This window comes from Nicotiana tabacum, chromosome 5 (genome assembly GCF_000715075.1).
Source record: "Nicotiana tabacum cultivar K326 chromosome 5, ASM71507v2, whole genome shotgun sequence".
NCBI lineage: Eukaryota > Viridiplantae > Streptophyta > Magnoliopsida > Solanales > Solanaceae > Nicotiana > Nicotiana tabacum.
In genome coordinates this window covers 18,438,771-18,450,020 of record NC_134084.1, presented here as the reverse complement: position 1 = coordinate 18,450,020, position 11,250 = coordinate 18,438,771, and the positions used below count along the sequence as shown (strand labels likewise).

Below are 11,250 nucleotides of genomic sequence, written 5' to 3'. Positions count from 1 at the left end.
AACACTAGTGTCGACATCTGGGATAGACATGATTTCTAGTATTGGTCCCTTTGATCTGGTTTGGTAATGATAATGTGCCAGTATCCTCTAAATAAACTAACTGCTTGAATTCTCTGAAAAACAACAAACTTGTTAGTTTTTTAGAGTTTAACACACATGCAATCACACGTTGGGATGCAATGCTCCTAGGCAATTAACCATTTTCTATCATGCATTTGCTTCGGTTGCGTGCGTCATTCCGGCCTCTCATAATTATGCCCCTTCTTTTAAGCTTCTTTTATTCTATCCTTCTTTATTTCCCCTTTTCCTTTTTAGTGGTGGTCGAATCCTATAGAGATTGCCTATGTATCATGTCCCCGCATAAATCAGACCGTGTGTAGTTCTGTCAGATAAGTGTGAAAGTAAATAAAACATTTTTGGGATTTTCAGCTTTTATAAAAACAGATGTTTCGATCACAAAGACTCAATATTAACAAATTTCAAAAGACTAACAGACTCTGATACAAAAGACAAAATACAGACTCCGAAATTAAGCTATCATACTTTAAAGAAATACAGACTAACAGAAAGAAAATATAAACCCAACATGACTTACGGACTCCGACAAAAAAGGAAATACAGACTCAAACGGAAAATCATGAGTACATCAATGCTCCTGGTGCCCGCGGGACATCATTCGGTCTCGTCGCGGGCCTATGTGCAAGATCCCTTTGAAGTCGGTCCAAGTTGTTCACTATTTGTTTAACAAAGGTCATCACCGCTGCAAAGAACGTAGTGCGAGTCATATCCTCACAAATGTGGCACTTCATAATGATGTAGTCTGTGATGTTTCTAATTCTCTCTCTTATGACGCCCTTTTCTTGTAACAAACGCCCAATCTGCTGAGCCCTGGCCTCCAAAGTTTGCTTGGCTGCATAATTTTGTTCCTGAAGTTGTTGCAAGTCTATTTCTAACTGCGCCAATGTCGTATAACATCGTTCCCTTTCTACCTTGAAGTATTTTTCCTACTTGATCATTTTGTTCTCCGTGGCCATGACCCTTTTCTTCAACCCCGCGACCTCATCGTCGTACCTTTCTCTTAACTGCTTAACCAGGCATACTCGTTCATCTGCATTTTTAGCCAATTGTTTTTGAGCCCTGGCCAGTTCACTTTCTGCTTTATTCAAATAGAAACTATAGTTACTCACTTTCTGCCTTAGGTTAGCTACGAGCTTTTCATCTCTGTTACTTCGGACTGGATTTTCTGCCACTACTTTCAATTTCTGAATTTGAGCTTGAAGGGCCTCATTTTCTTTGGCTAACTTTTTCTTTTCTCCTTCATCTGCCGCCATTTGCAAGCTATTCTCGAATTGAAGTTCTCAGACTTGCTTTTCCAACTTGCTTATGTTAGCCATGTACTCATTTTCTTTGGTCAGCCAGTCCCATTGCACTTGAGCTCCGTCGGTGAATTGCTGGACATTGGGTCTCTTTGCGGGTCTGTCGGGCTCATATTGAACTCAGGATCCTTTACCATACCAGGAAGTGTAACTGGGCTCCACCTCGCCTTTGGATAGGTTTCGTACTTGAGTGTTAGGCCCTAAGAATCTGCACTTATGCCAAACCCGATGCACTTTCTCCTCTGGGAAGGCAGCTTTTGGCATTAACTCAATGACCTGCCGACTCAAATCTTCATTGTGTGGGATGGTCTAGTATCGGCCTAACTGACGTAAGACTATGTGCGGAGCATAAGGATGGATACTCCGAAGACCCATCAACAGTAAAAAACACATTTCAGCTGACATATAGATTACTTCGTCGACTGAAAGCCATCCAAATGTCCATTCGATCTTATTTGCGGTTAAAGATCTCAAATGAGTGTGCCATGCTTTCGTACCATCTGGAAACTCATAACCCACTACTCGCTTTTCATGTTTTTCCATGCACTCGAGGCTAGTCAAACCACAATTCAAGTATCCGGGATGGTGGCAAAGGTGTTCCTCCATCCATATTTGTAACAGTACGTTGTACCCTTCAAAGAATTTCGCTCCTTCTCGACAACTAGTGAGAGCTCGGTAAATTTCTGCCAAGATAAGTGGCACTATAGTCCCATTTGCCTTTTTCATCATAAAGTCAGCTATCCCTACTAGCCCCAACTCTATGTTCCCGTCTTTTCTCGGGCAAACCAAAATACCCAGGAACGCCACTATGAAAGCTAATCCTCTCCGAGCTTCCCACTTGTCTTAATTTCCAGTGTGAGTAAGACCAGTGTTTGGCGTTTCGAAGCCACGGGGATTCCCGTAACATCGATACAGAAAGTAGAAGGTACAAAATCCTTTGGCCAAATTTCCATCCCGGATGTCCCGACTGATGCTTAACAGGTCCAAAAATTTGTGAGGGGTCACTTTTCTTGGTGCTACCGGGTATTGGGTTCTGAGATTCCCTTCGAACCCGGCATAGCCTACTATCTCCTCCAACGTAGGAGTTAACTCGAAATCCGCAAAGTGGAACACATTATGTGCTGGGTCCCAAAATGGTATCAAGGCCTCAATCACGTGTTTTCTGGGTTTAACCTTCAAGAGCCCAATAAGACCGCCCAATGCTTTTGTCACAACTTTCATGTTGTCGTCCTCCAAATCATGCCACCACATATGTAGCTCCAAAGGGATCTCTTCACAGACTGAGAAAGGTTCATTTTGATTTGTGCTCATCCTGCACATTTATTAAGGTGATTTTAATTAAAATTAAACTATGACTCATTTTGACTTAAGAGAAAAGACCGTTTTCAAAATTTTCCACAAAACATCCGGCCTTGCCAACACGGCCTTTCAGCACTTTGAAAACGAACATTTTAAGGTTGTGTCGGCTAACCAGCCAAAACCTTTAAAAGTGAACAAAAGTGGCTATCCTTGAAAAAATAGCCTTCCGACGCCCTTTTTAGGGACATTCGACTATTTCTGACAAGAACGGCATTACCCTAATTAATTTTCAAATTAAAGTAAAATTGTTTTTTTTTGGAGTTTCGGATTATTTTTGCAAAAAGGAAGTTGGACCCGATGGGGGTTGCCTACGTATCTCACACCCTGTGAGAATCAAACCGGCGTAGTTCGGGCAGCTAAAACAAAACTTTTTTTTTTGAAAAACAAGCCTCCCCTTTTTTTCATTTTCTCAAAAATTCGACAGAGTTTAGGCACTATTTGGACATTTTTTTAGATCAGGCGATTAACTCTCTTTATCCCTCATACTGCTATTTCTCTTTCCTCAACTTTTCCCGATATTCATAAGCCGGTCAGCATGCAGGTCCGAAGCAAATAAATGCACAAATAGCAAGTAGGATGCATCAGGATGGTCTTTTTGTTTCGGGTGCACCTGTCCTAGACAGACCCAACACCTGTGTTGAGTCTCCAAAGTCAAAATGCACATGATGCAATCAAATATTCCTACTAGAGATCCGGCATGAGGCATTGTTATACTAGGTTTAAACCTGGGTTTATTGTTCTAGACCTGGCTTACCCGAGCGGACAGCTCGAGCCGGGGGAGGGGGGTAGCGTACCGGGAATACAGAAACTTCACCGGCTTTGCAGCTTGTCCCAACCTCATTCTAAATTTGGAATATGACTCTAACAGAAAAGAAGTCACACGAAGTGCACACTTCTTCATGATTTAGAAGACTCAGAGAGGAGAAGGATTTCGTAACAATTTATATACAATTCACGGAATATCAAAGAGGTAAAAGCAATCAATTAGCACATTAGGTCCAAATTATGTAACAAAAATCAGATAATGGATAAAGCCAACTATAACAATTATTCTAAGCTCGAATTCTTGAACCCTGAACCAGATATTCTGGGTTCTTGTCCCCAGCAGAGTCGCCAGAGCTGTCACACCTCTTTTTTTACCTACACCCCGCAAGGGCATAAGGGAGTTTTTCCAATTAAAGTACAATCAAAACGGGATTTATTATTAAAGATTTAGAGTCGCCACTCGAGAGATTTATGGTGTCCCAAGTCACCGGTTGAATCCCGAATCGAGAAAAAGATTGACTCTGTATTACAGTCCGTGAACCAGAAATCTGAGTAAGGAATTCTGTTAACCCGGGAGAAGGTGTTAGGCATTCCCGAGTTCCGTGGTTCTAGCACGGTCGCTCAGCTGTTATATTTGGCTTAAATTATCTGATTTTAACAATTATGAACCTATGTGCAAATTTTAACCTTAACCGCTTTTATTCATTTTTAAAGAAAATTGCAACATCATTAAAATAAGTCTTGAACCACGTCACATAAATACACCCGTGGTTTTTGGACATACTTTAACATCGTTGGGATTTGGATTTGGGTCACATAAATGCGCACCCGAGTTTAGGGAGGTAATGTTATTAAAATACGCGCCTAAAGAGACTAACGCGTTATTATTTTGGGGAAGGCCGTGAAATTTGCTAAACGGTCCGTCCCGAAATCTAAGTATTTTAATATATACAATTATCGAGGGCCCCACAATTTATGTGTTTTGTTTAGCGAGGTTCATCCCGTTTTATTATTTTAAAGTGCAAACCTAGAGCAATCTATAGTTTTCTACTTAATTTGTTTCTAAAATAAAAGAAAGACCCTAATTAATTTGTTACTGGACTGATGCAAACTAAGTAATATTTTTGCACCAACATCCGACCATTGGGCTCCGATGTGAGCCCAACAGAGGGAATTTAAAACCAGATATACACCATAAAATCGGCCAAAACAGACCTTGGCCCAGGCCTAATGAGAAAGGAGCCAAAACTGGCCTGGGCCATGCATCAATTATCCTGAGGCCCAAACGTTTAGGGACTAGCCTGTTAAGCCCTGTCTTTTACACTAAATGGAATTTCAATTTAATTAAGAACATAAATCTGATGAATCTACTACTAAAATTAACTAGCCAGTAAAATAAATTCAATGCAACATTAAACATGAGTTGGAAAGCAACTGATTTCAGATTTCATGACCCACGTAAACTGCCTATGATCACAATTTCAAACATGGTGCATACTAGTTCAAATTTCAAATTCCCTACTATGACTCATTTTTATTAAAATGCTGACTCATGAACTTTGATTAAACACTAACGTGACCACATATGAGAATTGAAACTCGAGAATTAAGGATGCTGGACGAAAATGGATTGCCTAAATTAACCTTACGAATTACATATCTCATATCTACTTTTAACTTTCTGATTTCGAACCCACACACAACCACTCAAACTCAGAATTATAGATTAACTCACATCATCACTACTAAATATAAAGCTCCCATGATCAGAAGAAGTATTACACTACTTTAACAGTCTACAACCTAATTAATCACAACTTGAAAATACCATTTATACAGATCTAGGAAAACCGGAAATTAACTAAACTAATAGAAACTATTCTGTTAGTCCAGCATGGAATTATTACAACGAATACTCAACTAAACTCATATGCATTTCTAAATATCTAACACACACTTAACGGTTCAAATGCACAAACTTATAATTAACAGTCCATCAGTACGGTTATTACAGTATAATGAAAGCAGTAAATCAACAATAGGCCTCCACTTCATTCATTTTCAACTGGATATTTACATACATCGAGTTTCAGGATATGTACCTGGTATGTAGAACAGAAAAATGGGGTAAGCAATCAGCAACAGCAAATAACAAAATACTGCAGCAGAAAGCCCAACACAGTAGCTTCAACACCTCAATCCAGAAATCCCAGCAACACGGAGAAAACCAGTAAAAATGGAGAACAAAAATAGTCCGTAAATCTCTCTTTGTTTTCTCTTTATAGCTTTGAACTCTCTCTGGTGTTCTTCCGCTCTCAATATTTCAGAAAATTTGGTTCTATCTTTTTTACTCTCCCCAAAATGAATTATGCCCCTGTATATCCAATGTATCCAGAGTGTATATCGAGTGTATACCGCTTCTCCGCCCCCTCTTTTTTTTTCTTCTTCTCCTCTCTATGTGTTCTATTTAAAGATCAAACTTACTCCATTTTTTTTATTGAGACTTTTCTTTACAGCTTGTATATTCCCTTACTATGTGTACCCCTTTAACTTTTTATCATTACCCCCATGTTATCTACCTTCCAACTCCTAAAAGCATTTAACTATTAAGAAAATATTTCCTCCCATCACCCCCTCTGATTTTCCCACTCAAAAAAACCAAGACAGAAGTGTCAGTTACCCCATTACATCCCAATTTCATTATTTTATTCCCCTAGTTATGGGCAGCATGGTTTTCTAAATTGCCCTGACAGCCCATGCTGTCATGTTACCCTCAGTTCAACTTTTCAAATTAAAGCCCCCTTGAATCTCTACCTTAAGTTTTGATTGATTGTAACTCAATTCAAAAATGAATATGAATTAAAAAACCTACTGATTCAGGTAGCAAAACTCAAAACTAACAATGAACCCCTGAAACTGAGAATTTACGGATCAGAAAATAAAACAACCAACGTCAAATAACTTGAAGAGAACAACTAACTACAAACATGAATTAGCTACAAGAAAACGGACTAATGGACGGAACTATTTAATCGATTCAACAATTTATAACATATGCTAATCAACAAAGCAAACTGGACCAAGAAAAAGGTCCGAAAGAGGAGGAAGAAAATAATTGACAAAAGACGAATTACAACGAAAATTAATCAGAAGACAACAAACGAAAAAGAATAAATGAAAAGAAATACCTTGGAATTTTAGACCATTCGAATCCGTCCTATTCGAAGCTTCAACTTGATTTTGAAGCCGAAATGGACCTTAATCGAGTGTTCTCGAGGGAGAACACATGACTAAGGTCGATTACGACCTTAGTTTTTTACTGCGTAGCGATCCCCTGGCTTGGTTCTTTTAGGGTTCGTCCAATCGATTTCAAATTCGAAGGAATCCAACTTGATTCGAAGAAAAATGGTGTTGGATTAGGGATGAAGGAGGTCTAGTGGTGGTATGGTGTTAATTTGGGACTAATTGGGTAGGTTTAAGGTTTGAGGTCTTGTCTTCGATCTAATATTCGAAGCAGTCGGCCATGATTCGAGGGTGATGGTTAGAGGGGTTAGGTTGGGGAGGTCGAGGGGAAGCTGGGGTGTGAATTTGGTGGCCATTGGAGTACCGGCCGCCGGGTTTTGGGCGGTGGAGCAGGCCGGCGGCGGCTAGGGTTTTGGGGGAGGCATTTCCGGTCTCTGAAGAGACGATTGGAACGGGTGTGGGGGGGAATTTGGGAATGGAGACGGGTTTAAGGGTATGGGGGGTGTGACATATTAAATTCAAAGACTTAATCTGGACCGTTGGATGGATGGAAACCAACGGTCCCGATTGAGTCGCTTAACAAAACGGGGCTGTTTGGTTTAGGGCTGGGGATTGGGTCGGGTTGGACCAGGTACATGGGTGTTTGAATTGCGCTGTAAGGATTTGGGCCTTGGGGATTAAATTAATTTTGGCCCAATTCCGATTTCCTTTTCTTTTATTAATTATTTTCTTCCTAAATTGTCTAAAAAAATTAAAACCAAAATCCCAACTCAAATTATAAAACCTAAATTGACTTAAAATACTAATCCACTTCAAATAATATTTATCACAAATAATTAAATACTAAAAATAAAACAATCACATAATTTGACATTAAACACTTTAAAAATGTAAAGTACGTTATTTTTTGTGCATTTTTCATTTTTTGTAAAAATAACATTTTACTAAATTAACCAAAAATGTAAAATCAAATCCTAAGTGCAGATGCTATATTTTGGTATTTTTAATTTAAAATTAAATATGCAAACAATCAAGAAAATTGCACAGTAATTCCTAGAATAACACATAATTAAAGAAAAAGTCTAATTTGAGAATTCTTTTGGAGTAATTCATGTGAGGCAAAAATCACGTGCTCACAGTAAGTGGCGAGTTTGTGTAGATTATACTGATCTAAATAAATCTTTCCCTAAAGATTCTTTTCCATTACCGCACATAGATCAACTAATTGATGCTACTGCAGGGCATAAATTATTAAGTTTAATCAGATTAAAATAGATCCTCTAGTTGAAGAGAAAATTTCTTTTATCACAGACATGGGGACTTAGTGTTACAAAATTATGCTGTTTGGCTTAAAGAATGATGGGACACATACCAAAGGCTAGTGACCAAAATGTTTCAAGAACATCTAGGAAAACCATGAAGGTGTATGTAGATGATATGCCAGTGAAATCACGACAAGCAGGGGATCATATTCAGCACTTGATTGATACATTTCATATTCTTCGCAAATTTAACATGAAGTTAAATCCTGAGAAATGTGCATTTGGCGTGTCATCAGGTAAGTTCTTGGGATTTCTTGTTTCTAACCATGACATTGAAGTAAATCCTGCGCAGATTAAAGCTATTGAGGAAATTCCGGATATGCTTACGATCAAAAAAGAAGTACAAAGGTTGAGTGGAAGAATAACAACCTTGGGAAGGTTTATTTCCAGGTCATCGAAAAAGTGATTCAAATTCTTTTCATCTCTACAAAAGCAAAATCAATTTGAATGGTCTAAAGAATGTCAACAAGCGCTTAAAGATTTAAAAGCGTACCTGTCAAATCCTCCATTGCTAGCCAAATCGAAAGAAGGAGAGAAATTGCTTGTCAACCTTGCTATTTCACAAGTAGCGGTAAGTTCCGTATTAGTTCGAGAGGACCAAGGTAAACAATCTCCGATTTATTACGTTAGAAAATCTTTATTAGATGTTGAATCTCGATATCCTCATTTAGAGAAACTTGCACTAGCATTAATTATGACTTCTAGGAAATTGAGACCTTATTTCCAATGTTATCCTATCTCTGTAGTAACTGCCTACCCCTTACGTAATATATTGCATAAACAAGAATTATCGGGTAGATTAGCCAAAGTGGGCTATAGAGCTAAGTGAATATGACATTACATATCAACCTAGAACTACAATAAAGTCACAAGTTTTAGCAGATTTTAGCCAAGGGATACAATTGGAAGCAGAAAAAGAAATGCAGGTATTTAACAGGTCTAATTCAGTTACTTGGACCTTATTTACTGACGGTTCGTCAAATGTAAAAGGAGCAGGTCTAGGCATTGTCTTGGTACCACCTGCGGGAGAAACCATATGACAAGCCATAAAATGTCATCCTATCACCAATAATGAAGCAAAATATGAAGCTATGATTGCAGGTTTAGAATTGGCACAAGAGCTCAGAATAGAGAAGGTCATAATCAAAAGCGATTCACAGCTCATGGTTAACCAAATGCAGGGGACTTATACAGCTAGAGAAGCAAAGATGCAACAATACCTAGAAAAGGCACGAGATTTGGTCAAACAATTTCAAACATGGCAAGTCATGTAGATACCAAGGGAAGAGAATGTCGAGGCAAATGCTTTAGCTAATCTTGCATCCGCTGCGGAAGTAACAAATGAAGAAAACGCTTCCGTAATACATTTATTTCATTCAGTGCTTGATCAAGATAAAAACGAGTTAAATTACAATGACCTAACTTGGGATTGGAGAAACGAGATTGTCAATTTTTTGCAGTACGGAATATTACTTGAAGATAATAAAAAGGCTCAGGCACTTCACCAAAAGGCTGCTCGTTACTGTTTAAATCAGGGCAATTTATATCGGAAAATGTTCGGTGGCCCCCTAGCAAGATGTCTCGGGCCTTCTCAAACGGAATATATGATGAGAGAAATACACGAGGGACATTGTGGAAATCACGCTGGAGGAAGATCTTTGGTAAAAACCATAATTAGAGCTGGCTATTATTGGCTAAAAATGGAAGAAAAAGCGGAGAATTTTATGGCTAAATGTGACAAGTGCCAAAGATATGGCAACAACATGCATCGACCAACTGAATTATTACATCCAGTCATTACACCATGGCCTTTTATGAAGTGGGCGATGGATATCGTAGGTCCACTTCCACAAGCCAAAGGTAAGGCAAGCTTTCTGTTAGTACTCACCGACTATTTTACTAAGTAGGTAGAGGCAGTAGCCTTGAAACAGGTACGAGAAAAAGAGGTCAGAGACTTAATCTGGCGAAACATCATATGCCGGATAAGGGTTCCAAAAGAGATCGTGTGTGATAACGGCCCGCAATTCATAGGTGCACAAATCACAAAATTCTTACAAAGTTAGCAAATTAAAAGGATTACCTCAACACCTTACCATCTAGTGGCCAATGGACAAGTTGAATCAACAAATAAAGTTATTATCAACAACTTAAAGAAAAGACTAGAAGAGTCAAAGGATAAGTGGCCAGAAGTACTACTTGGAGTCTTGTGGGCTTACCGAACAACAGCAAAAACAAGTACGGGAGAAATACTGTTTTCACTTGTATACGGAGCTGAAGCCTTAATTCCAGTCGAAATAGGGGAGCCAAGTACGAAATATACTCAAGCTACTAAAGAGTCGAATGAAGAAGAGATGCGAGTAAATTTGGATTTACTTGAAGAAAGGAGGGAAACTGCCTTAATAAAGGTGGCAACGCAAAAACAAGTTATTGAGCGGTATTACAATCGGAAAGCTCGTCTCGAATACTTCAAGATTGGGGACTACGTACTCAAGAAAGTTTTCCAATCCACGAGGGCAGCCAATGCAAGGAAGTTAAGTCCAAATTGGGAAGGGCCTTACAAGATTCACGGTATCGCAGGAAAAGGTGCATACAAGCTTGAAATATTGGATGGCAAGATTCTACCTTCAAATTTGAATGTTGTTCATCTAAAGAAGTACTATTTCTAAGGGAAGGAAATACCAACGGTCAGGTATCCCCACTCATGATTTTTATTTTTGAATTGTTAAAATTTTAGATGATAGGCAAAAAGCTAGCCCACCCTAAATGATAAATTTCGACCTGAAAGACACGCGGAAAGAACATAATTCCAAGTAGGGTTACAACTATTCTGATGGAAATGTAATGAGTTAAGTAGTCTTCATCTAAATTGTACCTCCAAGTCTCGTATGTTTTTCCTTTTCAGGAAAAGGACCGCATGGAAGGAATAATCAAGTGTTCGAGATTTCATGCTTCAAAGCTCAAACACTTGGGGGACTATATAATATACATATGATATATGTATATGGAAGGAAAATAAGGTTGAAACAATTAAATTTCAAAGTCAAGCCTAAAGTCTACTCAACAAATATCAAGTTTAGAGCAAAGTCACGAGCCATAAAACGCAAGCCTGATCCAAAAATATATGATTAATACACTCATGGTTACAAATTTCAAACTCCTACGAATGTTTAGGTTAAAGACAGTAT

The 11,250-nt window shown here is 38.6% G+C and overlaps 1 protein-coding gene across 1 annotated transcript; it reads left to right on the top strand.

The window, feature by feature from the left end:
* The first annotated feature begins 8,102 nt into the window (after positions 1–8,102).
* On the top strand, positions 8,103–10,731 carry LOC107825062 (uncharacterized). The gene is made up of 4 exons (XM_075252767.1): positions 8,103–8,405; positions 8,499–8,636; positions 9,340–9,925; positions 10,166–10,731. The coding sequence occupies exons 1-4, from the start codon at positions 8,103–8,105 to the stop codon at positions 10,729–10,731; spliced, it is 1,593 nt and encodes a 530-aa protein (XP_075108868.1).
* Positions 10,732–11,250: the final 519 nt, after the last annotated feature.

Coding starts and splice junctions, on each gene's coding strand:
- LOC107825062 (XM_075252767.1), top strand. CDS start 8,103: ATGGGACACATACCAAAGGCTAGTGACCAAAATGTTTCAAGAACATCT. Junction 8,406..8,498: donor TGCTTACGATCAAAAAAGAA/GTACAAAGGTTG, acceptor TCTCTACAAAAG/CAAAATCAATTTGAATGGTC. Junction 8,637..9,339: donor TTGCTATTTCACAAGTAGCG/GTAAGTTCCGTA, acceptor CAAGTCATGTAG/ATACCAAGGGAAGAGAATGT.